This window comes from Babylonia areolata, chromosome 2, assembly GCF_041734735.1.
Source record: "Babylonia areolata isolate BAREFJ2019XMU chromosome 2, ASM4173473v1, whole genome shotgun sequence".
NCBI classification, from domain to species: Eukaryota; Metazoa; Mollusca; class Gastropoda; order Neogastropoda; family Buccinidae; genus Babylonia; species Babylonia areolata.
In genome coordinates this window covers 13624402-13648474 of record NC_134877.1, presented here as the reverse complement: position 1 = coordinate 13648474, position 24073 = coordinate 13624402, and the positions used below count along the sequence as shown (strand labels likewise).

Genomic DNA, 24073 nt, shown 5'->3' with positions numbered 1-24073 from the left:
CCGCCCTCGATGGTGCCCTGCAGGATGGTCTTCACAGGGTGTTGTGGCGGGTCACGTGGCCAAACCAGGCCAGATTCCTCCTTTTGATGGTGGCCAGGAGGGGTTCTTGATGTCCAGCGAAGGCTTCGACTTTGCTCCGGACATAGTCGTTGGTCTTGTGTTCGACCCATGAGATGCGGAGCAGCTTTCAGTAGCATTTCATCTTAAATGCTTGGATCCTCTTCTCAAAAAGAACAAATGCACCCTCTGGCTAACCATCCTGGAGGTCTTGGGGGTGTGTGGACAATCTCACACACACACACACAAACCAACACTCATACACACATACCAACATCCCCCCTTCAACAAACACACACACCCCACATCCATCCCACTCCTCCCCACACCGACACCCCACACATACACAAACAACACATCCCTCTCACACCTCACCCCCTAAAACACATAGCAATAGCCCTCCTACCCACCCCCACACAATACCCCACACTCAATAACACACAAACACACACACCCACACACACTCCCATTCACACACCCACATACCCACACCTATTCACACACCCCCTTGTCCCCCCACACCCCACACACAGAGGCCAGGACATCACCCACCTCTGGCTGACCATCTTGAAGGACTGCGGGGTGTGGACGATCTGACTCCAGAACTGGCGATCATGGTAGTTGAGGAGGATGAGCACATTGCACCAGTGCAGGGTCAGCATGGGACAGGAGGTGCTCAGGGCCAGGATGGTGCCGTTGATCTCCCCGATGCTGTAGAAACACGCCGGGCTCTCATTCTGCAGCAACCCCATCGCCGCTGTCGCCACACGGCGGAACAATCCTGCACCAGTGATAATTTTTTTTTTTTTTAAGTAATAAACAAAACAAAACAAAAAACAAAAAAAACAACAAAAAAAAAGAAAAAAAGAAGAAGAAAAAATAGAGAGTGACAGGACTGGGTAAGGCAAAGGAGAGATATTGAAATCAGAACTTTTTTTTTTTTTTAACTTAGACTTAGTTGCTCCTGCATCATAAGACACATGAGGGAGTCAAAGCACTCCATGGTCTATGACACTCAACCAGTCTGCTGATGTCACCACATTGTCTGTAGAGAAGTCTGAGTTCTCTCTCCACTGTTTGCCACAAATGTATGACTGTGGGTGATGTATGACTGGGTGATGTATGACTGGGGTTATGCAGAACTGACTTGACCGGAACATGTGGGTGATATAAGACTATGGGTGATGTATGGCTGTGGGCGATGTATGACTGTGGCTGATGTATGACTGTGGCTGATGTATAACTGGGTGTGGTGTAGAACTGACCTGACTGGAACATGTGGGTGATGTATGACTGGGGGTGATGTATGTCTGGGGGTGATGTATGACTGGGGGTGGTGTATAACTGGGATGGTGTAGAACTGACCTGACTGGAACATGTGGGTGATGTATGACTGTGGGTGATGTATGACTGTGGGTGATGTATAACTGGGTGTGGTGTAGAACTGACCTGACTGGAACATGTGGGTGATGTATGACTGGGGGTGATGTATGTCTGGGGGTGATGTATGACTGGGGGTGGTGTATAACTGGGATGGTGTAGAACTGACCTGACTGGAACATGTGGGTGATGTATGACTGGGGGTGATGTATGTCTGGGGGTGATGTATGACTGTGGGTGGTGTATGTCTAAGGGTGATGTATGACTGTGGGTGGTGTATGACTGTGGGTGGTGTATGACTGTGGATGATGTAGAACTGACCTGACTGGAACATGTGTGTGGTGTATGACTGTGGGTGATGTAGAACTGGGGTGGTGTAGAACTGACCTGACTGGAACATGTGGGTGGTGTATGACTGTGGGTGATGTATGATTGTGGATGATGTATGACTGGGTGATGTATGACTGACCTGACTGGAACATGTGGGTGATGTATGACTGTGGGTGATGTATTAATGTGGATATATGACTGTGGGTGGTGTAGAACTGACCTGACTGGAACATGTGGGTGATGTATGACTGTGTGATGTATGGCTGTGTGTGATGTATGACTGTGGATGATGTAGAACTGACCTGAATGGAACAGGTGCGTGGTGTATGACTGTGGGTGATGTATGACTGTGGGTGATGTATGACTGTGGGTGATGTAGAGCTGACCTGACTGGAACATGTGGGTGATGTATGACTGTGGGTGAGCTGACCTGACTGGAACATGTGGGTGATGTATGACTGTGGGTGAGCTGACCCGACTGGAACATGTGGGTGATGTATGACTGTGGGTGAGCTGACCTGACTGGAACATGTGGGTGATGTATGACTGTGGGTGAGCTGACCTGACTGGAACATGTGGGTGGTGTATGACTGTGGGTGATGTATGACTGTGGGTGGTGTATGACTGTGGGTGATGACTGTGGGTGAGCTGACCTGACTGGAACATGTGGGTGGTGTATGACTGTGGGTGGTGCAGAACTGACCTGACTGTGGGTGATGTATGACTGTGTGTGATGTATTACTGGGGGCGATGTATTACTGGGGGTGATGTATGACTGTGGGTGATGAATTACTGGGGACGATGTATGATTGGGGGTGATGTATGACTGGGTGTGGTGTAGAACTGACCTGACTGGAACATGTGGGTGATGTAAAGCATGAAGTGGGTCAGCTGCTGCAGCAAGAAGTGGGTGTCGTAGGACGACGCTCCCACAGCCACCTTCTCTCGGCTGAGGGTCTCCGCACACTTGCCAACCACCTGCAGCAAAAACCTGCAACACCATCGCATCAATGAAGATCCCGCGTCAACACCATCAAATCAATGAGGATCCTTCGCCTACAATCAATGTGAATACTGGATCAGCAATCAATGAGGATCTTGCATCAACAATCAACACGGTTCCACTCTTTTACAAGTTTTCTCATTCAAATGTTTCCTTCCTTCCTCGTTTGCTTTCACAGTTGTAGGACATTTTACAGCAAGTATCTATAGACTGCTTCATCTTTCTCTTTTCATTGAAGTTCCAGGCTTGAACTGGTGTTTATTAATTAATAAATAAACAAACAAACAAACAAACAAAAAAGAATGAATAAACAAACAAATAAAGGTATACACACATAAATATGTAGATAAATGTATACATACATATGTGTATATATATATATCTTATTATGTTCATTATTCATTCATTCCTCTGTCTCTATGTATGAAAGTGGTGGCACACAATGCCAACAGACAGACAGGACAAGACAAAGCACACAGAAATAGATCCACCAACCAACCGACAGACTCACCGACCAAGCGACAGACCGACCCACCGACCAACAGACAGGACAAGACAAAACATGACACACAAACCCACCCACCGACACACACACACACACACACACATACAGACAACAAACATGACTATACCAGGCCAGCGTCTCCTCAGCGGACAGGTTCCTCAGCATCTCGGTGATGGAGGAGGTCATGAGCGTGTGGTGGTGGGGTGGGTGGTGGGAGCCTCGGGTGAGGTGGATGTGGAGCCCCATCTCCTCCAGGCGCGACAGGATGGCCTCCTCCTTGGACTGGGACACCAGGACGCGCAGGAGGGCCAGCACAAGGCACATCCAGCGCTCCACCCCCTGCAAGCTCTCCACGCTGCCTGGCGGGGCCAGCAGTGTCTTCAGCAGAATGTCCACTGGGCGGAACACACTGGGGGCCACTGACTCAAAGAGGCGATGCAGAATGTCCAGCCCCGGCTGGCTGTCCACCGTCACCTTGTCAGACAGATGCCACACTTGTACAATAACTTCTACTCGTAAGACCCATATCTGGAAGTAAAACTCTTGAGAAGTAAGAACCATTTCCATATAAATACACCTAAACACATCCACAATCACAAACTCGTAAGACCCATAACTGAAAGTAAAACTCTTTAAAAAGCAAGCACCACTTCCATATAAATACACCTGAAGACATCCACTTATACAAACTCGTAGTCACATAACTGCAAGTGAAACTCTTAAAAAAGCAAGTACCATTTGCATACAAATACACCTGAACACATAAGTACTGACCAAAGCAGCCAGTGTGGTTTGATCAAACAGAAAGCAGACACCCGGCCCCCTCAGACCCTGTCCCACCCCCTCACCTGTTGTTCCACAAGGGCAGGCATGACAGCGTCAGTAACCATGCGCGACATGCGTTTCCACCGCTCCTCGCTCTCCCTGTGACACTGCTGCAGGATCACCACAAACATCTCCAGGGCCTGTGAACACAACACGCATGATAACAACAATAATTGTGTTGTACTGTACTGCATTGTTTTGTACTGTACTCTACTGGATCGTATTGTATTGTGTTGTGTTCTGTTGCGTTGTGTTCATATTGTATTGTATTCTATTGTCTTGTCTTGTGTGAACATTTTGTTACAACATATTTCTCCGTGTGAAATTCAGGCTGCTCTCCTTAGGAAGAGTGTGTCGCTACACTGCAGTACCACCCTTTTAAATTTTTTTTATATAGTAATCTTTTTTTCTGCCAGCAAGTTTATTTGTTTTCCTATTAGTGCATGTTTCTACAGAACTTTGCCAGGGACAATCCTTTTGTTGCCATGGGTTCTTTTACATGTGCCAAGTGCATGCTACACACAGGGACCCGATTTATTGTTTCAACCGAATGACTAATGTTCAGTTCTAGTGCAACAAAAGAAAATACTTGTGAGTGTCAGATTCTAACCTGTGCACTGAGATTCTTTCGCTTCCTAGGCAGACATGTTATCACTAGACCACCACTTCATTAAATAACAAAAATAGACAATGCAAAAGAAGATTATGGCACAAATTTACAATATTGCACCTCCCATCAAACAATGCACATACAACAGTACATGACAGCATACAAAAGCACATGAAGACATACTGGAAAATATATATACCAGGGTTATAACGCAGAATGCAAGTATGAATTACCACATAAAAAAGCACCAACTATGCCTCATATATGATAATATTCCATCCATCTGAGTGTTGGGAAATGTCAGATGAACTACCTGTTTGCCAGTAAACATGCACACACACACACACACACACACACAGGGACTTACACAGACACATACAAATACACACATACTGGGGCTTACACACAACACAGACACACAGAAACACATAGAAACACAAACATACAAACATAGGGACTTTCACAAACACCCCCCCCCACACACCCCTCACCCCCACACACACAGAGACACACACCCCCACACACAGTCACCAACACACACACTCACACACACAGACACACCCACACACAGACCCACCTGATGGCAGTGGATAAGCCTGAGCAGCATGGAGACGACCACCTCTCTCTGGGTCTCCAGTTCCTTGCTGACGTCAGACCTGGCAGTTCCCCGCAGCAAGAACAGGTCGTACACTATGGGCTGCAGCGCCGGGATGGCTGGAACCACCACACCACACACTGTCCACTGCCGGTCAGCACACCACACACACTGCACTCACTTCATCCTTCAACTAAACTCCAACAACCAGCTTTATTTATGAGTGGAGTGTTGGCCGAGTGGTAACGCGTCCGCCTAGGAAGCGAGAGAATCTGAACACACTGGTTCAAATTCCACAGTTGCCAGTATTTTCTCCCCCTCCACTAGATCTTGAGTGGTGGTCTAGACACTAGTCATTCGGAAAAGACGATAAACCAAGGTCCTGTGTATGCTATGCACTTAGCGCACGTAAAAGAATTCACAGTAACAAAAGGGTTGTCCCTGGCAAAATTCTGCAGAAAAGTCCTCTTTGACAGAAAAACAAATAAAACTGCAGGCAGATGAAAAAAATAAAGAAAAAAGGATGGTGCTCTCAGTGTAGCGACACTCTCTCCCTGGGGACAGCAGGCCTAATTTCACACAGAGAAATCTGTTGTGACAAAAGAGTAATACAGTTCAGTGATGACTGGCATCTGTCCATCTCACGAGATAATGGTAGCCCGTTCGTTGATCAAAATCAGTCCTGTTGAGAGCAACATCTGCAAGTGGCTCAGCAATCTGGTCTGATCGTTTCATGACAAGAATCGGATTGCTCAGCAACTACTGATGCTGCTTTTTAACGACTTTGTTTTGTTTGAGTAACCAGTTTCACAACTTTTGTGTTTGCTCGTAAATATGATGTGAATCTACAGTTGTGAAGTATGTAAGAAATGAGTTATAGTCTTCACACTCTGTTCCTTAAATCTACTGAATTGCAGAGAACAGAGAATGAAGAAACATGAAAGGACAACACACTACACTTCACTACTGCTGCAGAGCTTGTAAGAAATGAGTTATATTCTTCACACTCTGTTCTTTAAACCTACTGTATTTCAGCGAACAGAGAATGAAGAAATAGAAAAAGGACCACAGACTACACATCAATGGATGCATCGAACAACATGGACTGCCTGCCAGCCTGCTCTACATTCATCACCCACACACTGACATGCGATCCATATGCAGGTGCACCATTACAGAGATGGAAAGTCTGTGACACAGGCTGTGGCCATACCGTGGGTGTCTGGCCGCAGCCCGGAGGCCATGATGCCGTCACAGCGGTGGATGATGCGGGGCATGTCGATGATGGGCTTGCTGTGGTACTTCTCATAGGACAGCATCACCAGGAACTGGAAGATGTGTGGCATCAGCACTTCCGAGTTCCTGCGACACACAGTTCTGCGTGCTTGGCAGGTGACGTTTAACACACACTTCTGTATGCTGGTTCATTATTGTTGTTAAACACAGTTCTGTACACTGGGCATGTGACATGTAACACACACTTTTGTATACTAGTTCTTTATTGTTGTATAACACACAGTTATGTACACTGGGCAGGTGACATGTAACACACACTTTTGTATACTGGTTCTTTATTGTTGTATAACACACAGTTCTGTATACTGGACAGGTATGTGTAACACACTCTTCTGTATGCCAGTTCATTAATGTTATGTAACACATGCTTCTGTTTATTATTGGGTAACACACAGTTCTGTAATCTGGTTCATTAATGTTGTGTAGCACTTAGTTCTGTATACTTGTTCCTTAATGTTGTGTACACATAGTTCTGTATACTGGTTCATTAATGTAGTGTTGTATTTTATATACCAGGGCATTAATGTTGTGTGACACAGTTCTGTATACTTAGGTATTAATGCTTTGTAACACAGTTATGTATACCTTTTCATTTATGCTGTGTAACACAATTCTGTATACAGGGGCACTTCTAATTTTGTATACTAAGGCATTAATTGCTATGAAACAACAGTTCTGTATACTAATAATGTTGTGTAGTATAATTTTGTATACTAGGGCATTAACGTTTGAAACACAGATCTGTATACTAGGGCCAGTTCTCAAGAAGAATGCCGCCCACCTTAAACCCTCTACCCTGAAGGAAAAAATGTGCTGAATCTAAAAATAAAAACAATCAAAAAAAGATTTATACATTTAAAACAACAACAAAAACAGCAGATATGGTGTGTGTATATAAGTCAGCATGCTTTGACACCTCAGCGAAACTGAAACAGGCACCACTGAAGTGACTCAGCAGCTGTACAGGCTCTCCTCTTGTGTGTGGCCTCCTGGTGACCTCACACTGATAGTTCTCTGTGGACTGCAGACGCCAGGGACTGTGACAGACAAATCCAAATGTGGCCGTGTGGAAGGGGGGGACTCGGAATAAGCAACATGGGGGAGTAATGCCACTGAAACGACGCAGATGATGGGAGCAGCAAAAAAAAAAAAGAAAAAAAAAATACTGATCACGACGAACCTGATCTGTCCCTCCTCGATGAACTCAAACTGCTTGAGGACGAAGGTGATGAAGATCATGTCAGAGTCAAGGAGGCAGTAGTTGACACGTAGCTGGATGAGCTGGGTCAGCAGGCTAAGGACCTGACGCTGCAGCTGCAGGCAGGAGGTCACCGTGTACTGCTTCAGCGCCTTGATCACCAGCGGCTCAAACAGCCGGATGTACGACCCAATCACCGCCTGCACGTCACACTGCTTCAGCAACTCATGTCACGTTATGAAGCCCAGGTACTGAAATGTGTTGTGTTGTATTGAATTGTGTTGTATTGTTGCAGCTCAAACAGCTGGATGAATGACCCAATCACCGCCTGTGAAGCATGCTGCTTCAGCAACCAATGTCACATTATAAAGCCCAGATAATGTAATGTGTTGTATTGTGTTGTGCTGCAACGTGTTGTGTTGTGTTGTGATGTGTTGTGTTGTGGCTCAAACAGCCGTATGTATGACGCAATCACCACCTGCACATCACACTGCTTCAGCAACTGATGTCACAATGTACAACCCAGGTATTGTGTTGTGTTGTATTGCATTGTGCTGTATTGCATTGTGTTGTGTTGTCTTGTGCTGCACTGCATAACTTTATTTCATACCTATTTGCTTTCTTTTTCTTATCTGCAAGCACAGTATGATCCAATGAAAAGCACACACAGCATCATGAAATCTTGATTGCTTATTTATCACTGGTATATTACAGTAGCAGTTTCTCTTTCTACCTGTTATTAGCATGCCAGATTTCCTAAAGACAACAGGACATAATATTCTGAATAAAAAGATATCCCTAAAAGTAGCGTAAGAGGGTCTTGCACCACCCCATGCCAGCAGAGCAATATCTTGAAATAACTATCAAAAACAAGAAGAAAAAAAAAAGGGGAACTTTTTCTGACCAAACATAACAAATCATAGAAGACAGGAAAAAAAAAGAGAAAGAAAAGAGAAGATAAAGAAACAAAAAAGACGAAGACAGGATGTGGTGTCTCACCTTATCCACCTTACTGCTGGGCTTGAGAATGGCTGGCACTTTTCTCTCCACCCTCTTCTTCAGCCACATCAGACAGCTGTCACACAATGTCACTGCCATCTGTCCACTATCTTTATCCTTCATCATGTATTGCACAAAACATTATTAAGAGGTGTTATGACCCACTACACTGCCGATAGCATTCAATCCCTCAATTAGCTTTTTTTTTTTTTCTCAGTACAACTCCCAACTCCACATCCCCACGTTCAATCCCTCAATTAGCATTTTTTCTTAGCACAACCCCCCACCCTATATCACCATGTTCAATCCCCCAATTAGCATTTTTTCTTAGCACAACCCCCCACCCTATATCACCACATTCAATCCCCCAATTAGCATTTTTTTTCTCAGTACAACTCCTCCACCACCCAACATTCAATCCTTCAATTAGCATTTTTTTTCTCAGTACAACCCCCCACTCCATATCCCTACGTTCAATCCCTCAAATAGCATTTTTTCTCTCAGTACAACTCCTCCACCACCTCACATTCAATCCCTCAATTAGCATTTTTTTTCTCAGTACAACTCCTCTACCACCACACATTCAATCCATCAATTAGCATTTTTCTCAGCACAACCCCCACTCCATATCCCCACGTTCAATCCCACAATTAGCTTTTTTTTTTCTCAGTACACCCCTCACCCCATATCCCCACCTTCAATCCCTCAATTAGCATTTTTTTCTCAGTACGCCCCTCACCCCATATCCCCACATTCAATCCCTCAATTAGCATTTTTTTCTCAGTACAACTCCTCCACCACCCCACATTCAATCCCTCAACCATTCTCCACACCCAATGTGTGAATGTTTATGGTTGTGCTGAAAAGAATGACTGTGCAAGTGTCTAAAGAGCGCTGTAGTGAAAAGACAATGAACCAATGAGAAGAATCATGAGATGTTACAGAATGGTACAATTTTTTGAATGAGAGACAAGACAAGACAAATGGTTTATTGTACACTGGCCTCAGGTCATTATACAAACATGTGGGAAAGGGGTGGGCGGGTTGGGGGGCAGGGTCTGGGTGCAGTCAGGGATCGGGGAGGTAGCGGGTGTCAGGGAGGGAGAGGGGGGGGGGGGGTGGAGGGTTTTTTTTATAAGAGAGAGAGAGAGAGAGAACAAACAAACAAACGAACGAACGAACAAATCTTTTTTAATGAGGGAAGTGGAATAAGCATGCATATGCTTTTTTACATCTAGCCCTCAGTGCGAAGAGAAATGAAATCAAAATGTTCACAAGATAACAAAAGGTTATAGAAATACATACATGAAATTCAAATACACTAAATTGCACAGTAAACATTTACAGGTACATAATCGTGACACCTGCATTCATGACGATATTGTATATAAATATAGTAATGAGAGAGAGAGAGACAGAGTGAGAGAGAGAGAGAGAGAGAGAGAGAGAGAGAGAGAAAGAGAGAGAGAAGGAATGAAGGAATAAATGGAAGGAATGAAGGAATTCTATTTCTGAGGGCATTAGAGTAAGCAAACAATTGCTTTTTCCAGCCCTCGAAAGGGAAAAATGTCTAAAGAAAAGGTATGAAGAAGACCACAAGAAATGAGTAAATGTTAACAAATTCACAGAAAGATGAGAAAAGAAACAATATTATAACAAGCATCATATTTATAACAAACAGCACGTATTTTATAAAAAATGCGGAGAGAGAGAGAGAGAGAAAAGAGAGAGAGAGAATGTGTGTGAGCAAGTGCAAGTGTGTGTGTGTAAGTGCCTACCTACATGTGTGTGTGTGTGTGTGTGTGTGTGTGTAAGTGCCTGCATCATGTGTGTGTGTGTGTGTGTGTGTGTGTGTGTGTAAGTGTCTTCGTGCATGTGTGTGTGTGTGTGTGTGTGTGTACGTGCCATCGTCATGTCTGTGTGTGTGTGTGCACATGCGTGAGTGAGAGAACACACGCATATCAGTATGTGTGTGTGTGTGACAACACTGCACAGACAGGTAAAAAGTCACCCCCCAAGACTCCAAGTCTCACCTGTTGGGGTCGTCCGTGTCGAGAGAGGTGGCGGTCCTGTAGGTGGAGGAGAGGAGGGAGTGGGTCAGCTGGGCGTAGGGCTGCCCCATGCAGTTGTGGTACAGGCCGGGTTTCCCGCTGGCCGACAGCCGTGTCGTCTTCCCCGGCCGCGTCACCCCCGCGTTCTGCTGCTCACACTCCCACTGGCTGGCCAGATTGGTGCCAAACAGAGCCTTCAGCAGCTGTCACACACCACAACACACACACTGCTGTAGGGGTTGACATGTTTCTCTCTGCCTTCAGCAGCTGACACACAACACATTGCTGTAGGGGTTGACATGCTTCTGTCTTCAGCAACTGACACACACACACACCGCTGTAGGGGTTGACATGTTTCTCTCTGCCTTCAGCAACTGACAAACACCACCACACACACTGCTGTTGTCCTGCTTTCTGTAGGATTTGACATGTTTCTCTCTGCCTTGAGCAAGAGATGCACACCACAACACACAACACTGTGTCAAACAGTGCCTGGCTTTCTGTAGGGGATGACATGTTTTTCCATACTTTTATCTATTTCCCTATGTTTGTTTCTGCAACCTAACACCTATGTATAAAACTTACTGCTAAAAAGCTTTCAACAGTTCACATTTTGTCACCTTATTTTCATGGCTCTTTAAAAGCAATATGATATTGCAAGTAACAGCCAAATAACGTTAAGACACAACAGACTAGTGCGTGTAATAACACAAAGATGATTTTCATCCTCCATTAAAAATCCCAAAGCAAATGCTTGCGACTGAATCTATGATCAGAAGCATTAAACTACCTTGTGATGAAAGCAGCATAATAAACAGCAGCCACAGGCCAGCAGTAAGTGATGGACCATTGAAACATAGTGTGTTAAAAGCCTTGGTGGACTGATGATACACACACTGCCCCATAATAAGCCAAACCCGGTGCAGTAATGTCACTATAGAGGTACAGAAGATACAAAACCAACCAACCAACCAACCAAAAATACCGCTTCCTCCCAAAGTAAGAAAAAAAGCAAAAAAAAGCCACTCTCTATCAGTAAAAATATGAGTAAAGCCACTCTCGTTCAGTAAAAATATCATGAGTAAAGTTAACTGAAAACTGACAATATTCTGAATTAGCATTCTGACGTCAATATACTGATGACCATGTTTTGAATCTTTCCCAACTGAAGTCAGGTATGATTTCACACCTGGGTGGAGTGAGGAAAATACAGGGGGGCCTGGGGGCCTGGGGGAGGAATGCCATGAAGAAACAATCTGAAGCTGCACTGTGCTGGACACAGACTAGCACTGCTCCCCTGACCAATCCCCCAAACCAACATCCCAATCCACCCCCTCCTCTGGCTCCTACCCCCCCACCTCCAACCCCCTGCCCCCCACCTACCCACCCTGAAGCCTTGGCAGTTTCACCCTACCTGCTGCACACAGAGCACGGTGGAGGTGGGCTCCAGAATGACGGTGCTCTTGAAGTAGTTGAGGATCTCCTCGGCGTACTTGCCCACATCGAACAGGGTGGCGATCTCCAGCAGCTGGGCCAGCACATCCAGCGTCACACGCACAAAGGAGCAGAACTTGTCAGAGCTGCTCAGATCCAGGGATATCTAAAACAGTCAAGCAATATATACAAATTTGTAAATAGTGAACAACTGCTGCTACATCATACAACCAAGGAACCAGTGTCAATACAAAAACCTATGGTGAACGTTCTTTCTTCTTTGCTGCTATTCATATCTGAAAGAACCTTCCTCACCATATCCGTGCATCTGATTCTATCTCTGCCTTTTGCTCTTGACTTAAAACCTATCTACAAGCACTCTCAGCTTCCTTCTTCTCTAACACCATCCATGCCAGCTCACTTTGGATGCATGATGAATGAGGAAGAAGAGTCAGCGGCCGTGGGAGGGAGGGGTTTTGAGAAAAAGTGGTCATGAATGATTCATCTAATTTGTAACTTTTTCTTTCATGGAAAGCGCCCTGAGCTCTTAGAGAGAAAGGAAGCTACAAAATGTGCATCACTGTTATCATTATTACCGTAACGTTCGGTCTATAAGCTGCGACTTTTTACCCCAGCTTCAACCTCTGTGGCTTATACAATGATGCAGCTTATTTGAGGATTTTAACGATCCCGGGAGTGTCACGTTCTCGTCTATTCTTAGCTGCCCTTCAACTCACCAAAATTATGATTTCTGTCCATGAATTTTTGGATGAACTTCAGGGTAGTGTGCTAACTGTTCACATTTTATAAATCAAATCCCCACACATTAAAGCCTTCAGATCAGCATTCAGTTCTACTCTGCTCAAGTGCACAACCTCATCATACCAAAAACATGACGTGATGCCAATGATTCGGCCTTCAAATTGAAGGCGATTGACCTAGCAGACAACAGTGCAAGCGGCGAACCAGCAGCGACCTCCACTTTGCATTCATGTTCATGAAGTGAAAGCAAGGCTGAAGTCAGTGGCAAGATGGCGGAGGAAGCTGTGCTGGTTCTCTTCAACTCGGACACTGAAGACGAAGATTACAGTGGATTCAGTGAGCAGGATGACGTTGAATAAATGGGACTATCCCTAAATTATGGATCTTATTTTCATTGTGTTTATTTAAAAAATTTTTTTGTGGTACTAGCAGTATTTTCACTTGCTTTTCTTTGTGTTGTTCCCGCTTGTGTTTATTTCATAACCTACAGTATTGATAGCTTTTCTGTAGTATCCGTATGTGTTCTGGTACCGGAAATAAGTGCGGCTTGTAAGCCAGTGTGGCTTATGTATGTATGAAGTTCAATTTTTTCCAAAATTTAGTGGGTGCGGCTTATATACCAGTGAGCTCAATAGACCAAACTTTACGGTGCTATATTTACAGGCTATTTCCCAACTCAGGTCCCCAGGAGGAGGGTTAGCTACAATATTCACAGCCCCGGTCCAACTGGCTATGTTCCTACCAGGATGGGGGCAGGTCAACAGGTGGCACTGTTGCACTCACTGAAATACCCTGTGTGTCCTGTGACAGGTTCATCATGTGATCAAGAGGCACATTATAACCTTTAGCCCAGAGTCAGATCATATGAGAAAAAATGCCCCCCTGTGCTCACAGGGCAGGTCTTCAAGCCACGAGTTAACCCCGACAGAAACCGCAAGTGCTGAAGACAGTTATGTTGGGCTGCATGGTGCACTCTAATAAACCAGAACACCACACATCATCACCTGTGAAATGTTAAACAACCACGACAGATATGCTCAGAAATAAACGGGCCTAGAAAAATCAACACCAAAGTATAGCATTATAGGCATGTGTGTGTATGCATGTATGCATTTGTGTGTGTGTGTGTGTGTGTGTGTGTGTGTGTGTGTGTGTGAAAGGAGATGTACTACTATGGCACAGACAGGCAGACAGGTAAGACAAAGGTGGGACAGTGCCAAGAGGACAGTGCAGTGGCTAGATGTGATGTACTGATGACAGGCAGGGAATGAAGGTAACCACTCACCTTGTAGTTAGAGTAAGCTCCCTTGAGCACTTCATACAGCTTCATGTACTGAGGTAGATTGTAGAACGACCCGATCCCTTCCTTCTTGCTCTTCTCTTTCTCAGAGTCCTTGGGCTCTGTCCACACACGAAGCGATGCCCATGTGTTCAGTCAACAAGCTCATGTGATGAGCACAAACCAGATTACACAGCCTTTTTCCAGTCTGAATTGATGAGGTGTTCTTTCAAAATACATCTTTTACATATAAGTTGATACTTTTTTCTTAAACTTCAACCCATACAACTTTCAATACAAAGCACCAAAGGAAGTTCAAAATGCTATCGTGCATCAGAATTGTATCAAAGTATAGTATTCTGACCCCATATGGATGACATTCATGGCAAATGAAAGATACATAGAAGGCAAATGATTGAAAAAATCAACAACAACAGCAACAAAAACCAAACAAACAAAACGAAAAAAAAAAAAAATATATATATATGAATACAATACAGACACAGTGCAGACTCAGTGTTTGTATACAGTGAAAGGCAATGACCCAGCACTGACCTTTGGAGGGTGTTTTCTGTGGCATCTTGGCGTCAGCCCCAGGACCTGTGGGGGCAGGGGAGGAGGGCTCCTTGTCAGCGCCCTTCACCTTGCGTTTGACGGGGCTGAGGGAGGGGGCGTTGGGCAGGGAGGGGAGAGAGGGCTTCACCTGGGGGGGACCTGGCACCGTTTCCTCAATCACGTGGGTGCAGGCGTTCAGGATCCTGGGCACACACACACACACACACACACACAGATCAGAGCACAGCATCAACTTAGGGTACACAGCTGGTGTGTCAGACACACAGTCACATACAGACAAGTTCCAGCACTATCATAACTGATAAAACTACACATACTGGAAGTGTTTACTGGAAGTGTCTCCTGACAATGTATCAAACAAAATAAAAAATCCCAAAGTCAGCGCTCTTTCTCCTACCTTGGCCCTGTTGCATGGAACAAAATGCCCTCTCTTAGTCCGCAATGTGATTCACCAGTTCAGTTAAAAAAGTCTTTCAAAACACACCTCTTCCATTCTGCCTATCATATCATTGATTACTGTGCTTTTTGAACTTCTGCTGGCTGAAGGTGTGTGTGTGTGTGTGTGTGTGTGTGTGTGTGTGTGTGTGTGTGTGTGTATGCGCATTTGAGTGCACACATACTTGTTCATGTATGGTATGCTTGATGCATGTAATGTTTATGTATATAATGTATAACTTTTCATCGAAAATGCCAAAAGCATCATATTTGGGAGGTATGGGTGTCAAATCTGCATCAATATTACCATTATTATTACAAAGCAGCACAAGCTTGGTTCAACAGAACCATGAAGTCTGACTCCACACCTTGTAGTTCTAAAGAACCTCACACTCCACAAGTGCATCAGCCCTGGCACTTTAGGACACACTATCAGTATTCCACACAACAGGCGCAATAGCCGAGTGGTTAAAGCATTGGACTTTCAATCTGAGGGTCCCAGGTTCGAATCTCGGCAATGATGCCTGGTGGGTAAATGTTGGAGATTTTTCCAATCTCCCAAGTCAACATATGTGCAGACCTGCTTGTGCCTGAACCCCCTTCATGTGCATATGCAAGCAGAAGATCAAATATGTACATTAAAGATCCTGTAATCCATGTCAGTGTTCCGTGGGTTATGAAAACAAGAACATACCTAGCATGCACACCCCAAAAATTGGAGTATGGCTGCCAACATGGTGGGGTAAATACGGTCATACACGTAAAATCCCACTCATATACATACTAGTGAATGTGGGAGTTGTAGCCCATGAACAAAGAAGAAGAAGAAGAAGTGCTCCACACCCACCTGGCTACGTGGGTCAGCAGCTGCTCTATGGGAGGGACCAGCATGCGGTCAGTCACTGCCGCCCACTTCCCCTCCTCCCCCATCCCTGTGATGCTCGCCATCTCGTCCGCTGACCGCAGTGACTTGTAGGCTGACCCTGCAGCATCAGTCACCCCTCACTGTGCTATACTGCATTGTCACCGTCACAATGTTATACTGCATTGTCACCGTCACAATGTTATACTGCACTGTCACCGTCACAATGTTATACTGTAGTGTCACAGGCACAGTGTTATACTGTCATGGGTTGGGTTACAGTGAGTCAGTGTCAACTAAATGCAGCAATCATACACACACACACACACACACACACACTAAACACACATGTACTCATGCCAAATACACTCACTTAAAGACACAAATACACGGGCTAGCTAATGGCCGATCGGCAGAAACTAAACAGCAATTATACACACACCAAAGACACATACAACACACGCATGACACAGAGAGTGCACATGACACAGAGAGAGCACATGATGGCACTCTGAGTGCAGCTGATGACACAGTGAGTGCATATGACAACACACAGAGCACATGAAGGCACACAGAGAGCACATGATGACACAGAGAGTGCCCATAACACAAAGACACAGAAAGCACATTAAGACTCAGAAAGCTATCGATGACACAAAGACACACAGAAAGCAGATTAAGACATGGAGAGCACACGATGACACAAAGACACACAGAAAGCACGCCATGACACAGATAGTGAACAAGATAACACAAAAATGACACAAAGACACACACAGAAAGCACATGAAGAGAAAAACAGCACATGATGACACACATACACACAAATACAGAGCACACGAAGGCAAAGAGTGCAGGTGACGACACTCAAAGAGTGCACACAACGACAAAAGTGAGTACACAAAACGACACAGACAGCACACATGATGACACAGAGAGACACAGACAAAAACCCCCAGAGAGGGTAGAGGGTCGAGGGGGTGGTGGGGTGGGGCGTACCAGCGATGAGGTTGCCAGCCAGCTGCAGCATGTCCTGATGGGTGGGCAGGTCCAGGGTGGCCTGTGTGGACAGCATGAGGGATAGGATGACTGGCAGAGGCCCCCCACCGATCCCTGCTGTCAGCTCCTCCAGGCTCATGGAACTGGACACATGCACACACACCATGCCAGTCACTGATACACTCTGTACACTGTGTGTGTGTGTGTGTGTGTGCGTGCGTGCGTGCGTGCGTGTGTGAGCTCATCCATGCTCATGGAAGAGAACTCACACACACAGTGTATAGAGTGTGTCACTGACAGGTGGTGTGTGTGTGTGTGTGCGTGTGTGTGTGTGTGCATGTATGTGTGCACGTGTGTGTGTGTGTGTAAATGTGCATGCAACTTCTTTCTGTGTGTGTGTGTGTGTGTGTGTGTGTGTGTGTGTGTGTGTGTGTGTGTGTGTGTGCATTTGCATGCCTGTGCGAGTGTGTGCATGTGTGTACCACCTCAGAGATGAATTTCAAATCTTAAAACAGACATACTGAACATTTCACTCTTTGTTCACCCCAATATGCAGGCATTACACACACTTCACAAACACACACACAACCACACCCCCTTTCCCCACTCTACAGCCCCTACATCACACACACACGCACCCCCCACACCCTCCACAGACCTGGAGGAGCTGAGGGACCTGGAGGGCGGCCTCTTGAGGTTGACGCGGGTGGATGAGGTGTCCTGGGAGGTGAGCTGCTTGGCAGGACCACAACCCCAGGCTGAGGCGTAGGGCGTCACCAGGTACTGCTCTGACAGGGTGCACAGCGCCCGGCAACACCCACTCTGTGGGTACATACACACCATGGTACAACTTTCAGGGGCATGTCACTGACATCATCACACTGTGCATGTGATAGACAGAGACAGACAGTGAGAGGGAGCAAGAGAGAGAGAGACACAGAGAGAGACAGACAGACTGACAGACAGAGAAACAGACATAACAGAGACAGAGGTGCTGACAGACAGATATAACAGACAGACAGAGAGAGACAGAGGGTATACTGACGGTCATGAAGCATGACTGCGACACCAGCAGCTGGTGGAGGGGAGAAAGAGAGGCAGACAGACAGAGATAATAGAAACCAGCAGCTGGTGGAGGGGAGAAAGAGAGGCAGACAGACAGAGATAATAGAAACCAGCAGCTGGTGGAGGGGAGAAAGAGAGGCAGACAGACAGAGATAATAGAAACAGAGCCACAGGCAGACAGAGACAGACAGTATACTGACAGTCATGAAGCACGACTGTGACACCAGCAGCTGGTGGAGGGAGAGAGAGGAAGAGAGAAAGAGAGACAGACACTGACAGACATAACAGAGACAGAGGTAAAGACAGACAGACATAACAGAGACAGAGGTACAGACAGACAGACACAGACAGAGATAACAGAAACAGAGCTACAGAGAGAGACAGAGGGTGTATCCACTGACAGTCATGACGCATGACTGTGACACCAGCAGTTGGTGGAGAGAGAGAGAGAGAGAGAGAGAGAGAGAGAGAGAGAGAGAGAGAGAGCGAGACAGACAGATAAGAGAGGTACAGACAGACAGTTGGTGTATCCACTGACGGTCATGAAGCGTGACTGGGACACCAGCAGCTGGTGGAGAGAGAGAGAGAGCGAGACAGACAGACAGATAAGAGAGGTACAGATAGACAGTGGGTGTATCCACTGACGGTCATGAAGCGTGACTGGGACACCAGCAGCTGGTGGAGAGAGAGAGAGAGAGAGAGAGAGAGAGAGAGATAAGAGAGGTACAGACAGACAGTGGGTGTATCCACTGACGGTCATGAAGCGTGACTGGGACACCAGCAGCTGGTGGAGGGAGAGAGACTGAGAAAGAGAGACAGACACAGACAGAGATAACAGAAACAGAGCGACAGACAGACAGACGGAGACAGAGGGTATACTGACGGTCATGAAGCGTGACTGGGACACCAACAGCTGGTGCATGAGGAGGTGCACGACGCGGGACAGGGAGCTCTCCAGGCCGGGCCCCACCTCCTGCAGTACGTCAAAGTGGTAGGGGGCCACCAGCCCCTGCACCAGGGGTGGGGCCTCCATGGACAGCTCGTACAGGATCGGGGACAGCAGGCTGTCTGACTCGTCCTTGGCCGCCGAGATGATGGGGTCATGCTGCGGGTTGTCCATAGGGAAGAACAGCTGGGGGATGAGCCTGAAAAACACAGGGTGCAGGGCAGTCAATGGCCTAGCGGTAATGTAATGCGTACCCCAGAAAACGGAGTATGGCTGCCTTCATAGTGGGGTAAAAACGGTCATACACATCAAAGCCCACTCGTGTACATACATGCCCCCGACTGGACTAGACAAGATGTGTCTGTTTCAGGAACCTCAAGTGGGTGGTGGGGGCTGGGGGGTGGTAGTGTACATGAAAATGTTAGCGGTAATGCATGCCCCGACAAGACGAGACAAGATGTGTTTGTTTGTTTCAGGAAACCGGGATGGGTGGGGTGTGTAAATGAAAATGTTGCATGTTGCATGTAAGTAATACAAATGTGAAAAACAACTGGCGTTGTGCTCACTATCATTCATAATGGCCATACCAACTGTTTGGTTAAGACATACTAGAAAGCATGTGTACAGTGGTTAGAGACCCTATATACTGGGCCAGAATTTTGAAACCCCCTTTGTCCTGGTGGGTTCAGTGATGACAACATAAGATCAGCAGGCAGTGGCCTAGCGGGAATGCGCACCGACAAGACAAGACAAGATGTGTATGTTTCAGGAAACCACCGTGGTGGGGGTTGGGGGTGCACATGAAAATGTTGTGTATTTCATGTAACTAATATAAACGTAAAAAAAACAACAAGTGAAGCTGTGCTCACGATCATTTATAATGGCCATACTGACTGTTTGGTTAAGACATACTAGGAAGCGATTGTGCACAGGGTTTGAGTTCCATATATGAGCTAGAATTCTGACTCCCCCCCCCCCACTCCCTCCCCCTTGTCCTGGTGGGTTTAGTGCTAACAACATGAGACCTGTGAGGATGATACACACAGACACACTTCTGCCTTTCAACAGAAAAAAACACCCTATGATCACACACACACACACACACACACACACACACAACGCATGTGGGTGCACCACAGGTGACCTACCTGTTCAGAGCAGCGGAGGCAGCCTGACGAACACGGCCGTCATCATCACCCAGCAGAGGCAGGATGACCCGCTGTAAGTAGTGCTGTTGCAGCTGCATTCTCTGTCACACACACATATACACAGTTATAACAAAGGTATACACACACTACACAGATATATCACACATGTATACAGAAACACAGATATATTACACAGGTACACAGACACGCACAGATGTACCACACAGGTATGCAGAAACACACATACACAGATAAATAATAAAAAAAAAAAAATATATATATATATAAATATTGATTCTCATACACATATAGGTAGATAGATATGCATAGGTTATCAATTCTCTCTCACACAAACATACACACAGGTAGAAATACAGATATCAGTTCTCTCTCTTTCTGTCTTCATACACACACACTAACATACACACACATGCACACACACACACACACGTTATCTTACACACACAAAGATATTCAGATACACACTCATAGATATACAGTTATCAGTCCTCACATTCACATACAGAGTGATATACAGATGATATCATTTTTTATACACTCACTCAGACAGATCTCCATATATAACTAAGTCTATATTTACATTTTCTGCATCATTCACACAGCCCTTCTGGCTTGTGGTGCTGTGTCCAGTTCTTCATCTTGGGAATTTCATAAACATCTTTCAATCTCCTGAAGAGATTTACCCCTTTTTACAGATTCATACAAACCAGGTCTTTTCCTATGATTGATTTCAAAAGAAATTTGAGATTGTTACTATTAAAGTCTTTTACTCTCATTTCAGAGAAAACTGATGTTTCCTTTTATACTTTGATTTGTTTCCACACATGATATAGCGTTATATACACATTTTTAAATTTTTTATATCCTTATTATTATCATTATTTGTTTCTGTCAGCCACATTGTTGACAGCAGAAAGATCCCAGCCCATTAAGGGGAGCTACTCTTTCTTCCATTTGGAATGCTTCTTATCAACGGGCTGCCCGGATTAAGTAGCAGGCCCCACGAAGCAAAACAGCTGTCGTCTAATGGGACATACTAAGTTGCCTCCCCTTTGAAGGAACTTCAGACACACAGATTAGTCACTGTTGAACCACACCTTGTGATACAAACAATTTATACAAACCTAGGGTAGGCTCTCAGGGCACTAGATTTATGCTTAGGTAAGATATCTCTCCCATGAATTAAAAAAAAAGAGAGCAAATGTAGCGAATATGGATCAGTCTTCACGCTTTTATACCTTAAAACTGAAACTTGTACATGTATGATAGTCAGTCATGTCTGACTATGACCATCAGAACAGCAGAGGAGGCAACTGCTGTCCCAACTATCTGGGTTAGAATTTGATTATACTGGGGAGTGTCTTGCCCAAGTTACATCCCCACTCTGTCGGCCAAGAGGGTTTTAGGACAGTCAGTGTTGGGATGGTTTCCAAAGGCCAGCTAGCCCCCGGGGCTGCAGCACTAAGAGCCAGTGCACTCTTGCCTCCTAGTTTGAGAGTCATTGTCCTTCACAAAAGACTAAGCCATAAATGACTTCCCACTGCAATGGAGAAACCATTTATCATACAGCTCTCGCTATACTGGTGGCCAAATTGTAAGCTTATGTCAGTCTGTGATACAAACTAGTGACATGTATTGGACAGACGATGGCCAGCCACAGTCCCAGTGAGGCAGAGAGGTGACAGGGGAGATGACTCACCCCCTGGAAGTGATGGTCTCCCTGCTGGATGTCATCACTGATGGACTCCAGGTAACTGATCTTCTTGAAGTTCAGGGAGCCCAGGATGTCCAGCAACTCCACCTGACAACAAACAACAACATACAACACACCTGACACCTGTACTCTTCATCCAGCCTTCACCTGTCTGCATCATCACATATCACAGTCATGATCATAAGTGTACTCATTATCCACAATTCACCAGTTCACATACAAACACACCACTCCACCTGTGCTATTCATCCGCTCCACCTGTCACCTGTGTTATTTGTCCTCTCCATCACCTGTCTGGATTATCACATGGTACAGTCAACATCATATGTACTGCCCACCAAACATGTTCCATCTTCATCCAGCATCCACCAGTACACACACAAACACAATTTGTCATCAGTGTCTAATACCAAGGCAAACAATGAGTTTGCTTGAAAACAAATAGAAGAATGAGGAACTGGACGGCAGGGAGAAGATGACAGAAACAACAGAAGAAATGGCAGAAAATATGTGTGTGTGTGTGCGTGTATGTGCGCCTGTGCCTGTGGATGTATGTATGTGTGCCTGTGTGTGTATATATATATATGCGAACTGGAGTGGAGACAAGACTATTGTGCAATACATGAACCAGCAAAATGTTTAAACAGGCAAATATATTGACAAGATATATACATGTATGACTGATATTTAAATATGTTTGATGGTGGGTATGTAAAATATCTGTGGAGTATTCTATATTCGACAGGTGTGGTGGCCAAGTAGTTAAAGTGCTGGGTTCTCAGCTGAGTTTCCTGAATTTGATCCTGGTGGGTTCAGGGTGGAGATTTTTCTGATCTCCCACATCAACATATGTGCAGACCTGCTGGTACCTGAACCCCCTTTGTGTGCTTATGCACGCATAAGATCAAATACACCTGTCAAAGATCCTGTAATACATGTCAGCGTTCGGTGGGTTATGGAAACAAGAAAATGGAGTATGGCTGCTTATATGGTGGGGAAAATAAAACCAAATGGTCAAACACATAAAACGTTACATGTCTGTGTTGAATTTGAGTGTGTGTGCATGACAGAAACCTGACTGAATGACACAGGAAACGAATAATGAGTGCCCAAAGGCAGCTGTGAGTCGGCTCTATCCAGATAGGCCGTTTGATGTGCAAATGACCCCATGCTTGTTAAGTGCTTAGAGCTTGGTGTCTGACTGAGGATAGGTGCTATATGAATATCCATATGATCATATCACATCAACATATCTATATATCCTAATGCAAAATGTCCATCAGATCCGATAACCAGCAAACTACTAGAACCAGCAACACCAGTTATACCTTGACCAGCCAGTAGGGGTTGGCCTTGACCTTGATGAGGTCGAGGAGCAGCTGAAGGCCCAGGCGGCCATGACAGCTGTCGAGGAGGAGGGGCAGACAGAGCTGGAGGGCGGTGAGGGAGTGGCGGGTCGCCACAGAGGAGTCATCATCCAGGATCCCCACCAGGGTCTTCAATAGGTGCTGAATGCTGATGGTATCTGTGGAGTACAGTGACTGCCCATCATGAACTGTATGAATGCTGATGGCGTCTGTGGTGTATAGTGATAGTATCTGTGGAGTACAGTGACTGCCCATCATGAACTGTAGGAATGCTGATGGTGTCTGTGGTGTATAGTGATAGTATCTGTGGAGTACAGTGACTGCCCATCATGAACTGTAGGAATGCTAATGGTGTCTGTGGTGTATAGTGATAGTATCTGTGGAGTACAGTGACTGCCCATCAAGAACTGTATGAATGCTGATGGTGTCTGTGGTGTATAGTGATAGTATCTGTGGAGTACAGTGACTACCCATCATGAACTGTAGGAATGCTGATGGCGTCTGTGGTGTATAGTGATAGTATCTGTGGAGTACAGTGACTGCCCATCAAGAACTGTATGAATGCTGATGGTGTCTGTGGTGTATAGTGACCGTGCTTCATGAACTGTATCAATGC

The 24073-nt window shown here is 45.5% G+C and overlaps 1 protein-coding gene across 1 annotated transcript in view; it reads right to left on the bottom strand.

Annotated features, from left to right (window-relative positions):
* Positions 1-24073, bottom strand: part of LOC143298061 (huntingtin-like) — a 78033-nt gene that overhangs the window by 40264 nt on the left and 13696 nt on the right. Inside the window, 19 exon segments of the mRNA XM_076610736.1 lie at positions 610-838; positions 2616-2758; positions 3403-3749; positions 4124-4240; positions 5288-5424; positions 6519-6667; positions 7782-7999; positions 8799-8874; positions 10832-11052; positions 12264-12449; positions 14331-14446; positions 14880-15082; positions 16183-16318; positions 17197-17339; positions 17855-18018; positions 19145-19406; positions 20356-20456; positions 22076-22177; positions 23419-23615. Coding sequence (XP_076466851.1) covers positions 610-838; positions 2616-2758; positions 3403-3749; positions 4124-4240; positions 5288-5424; positions 6519-6667; positions 7782-7999; positions 8799-8874; positions 10832-11052; positions 12264-12449; positions 14331-14446; positions 14880-15082; positions 16183-16318; positions 17197-17339; positions 17855-18018; positions 19145-19406; positions 20356-20456; positions 22076-22177; positions 23419-23615 — 3247 coding nt within the window.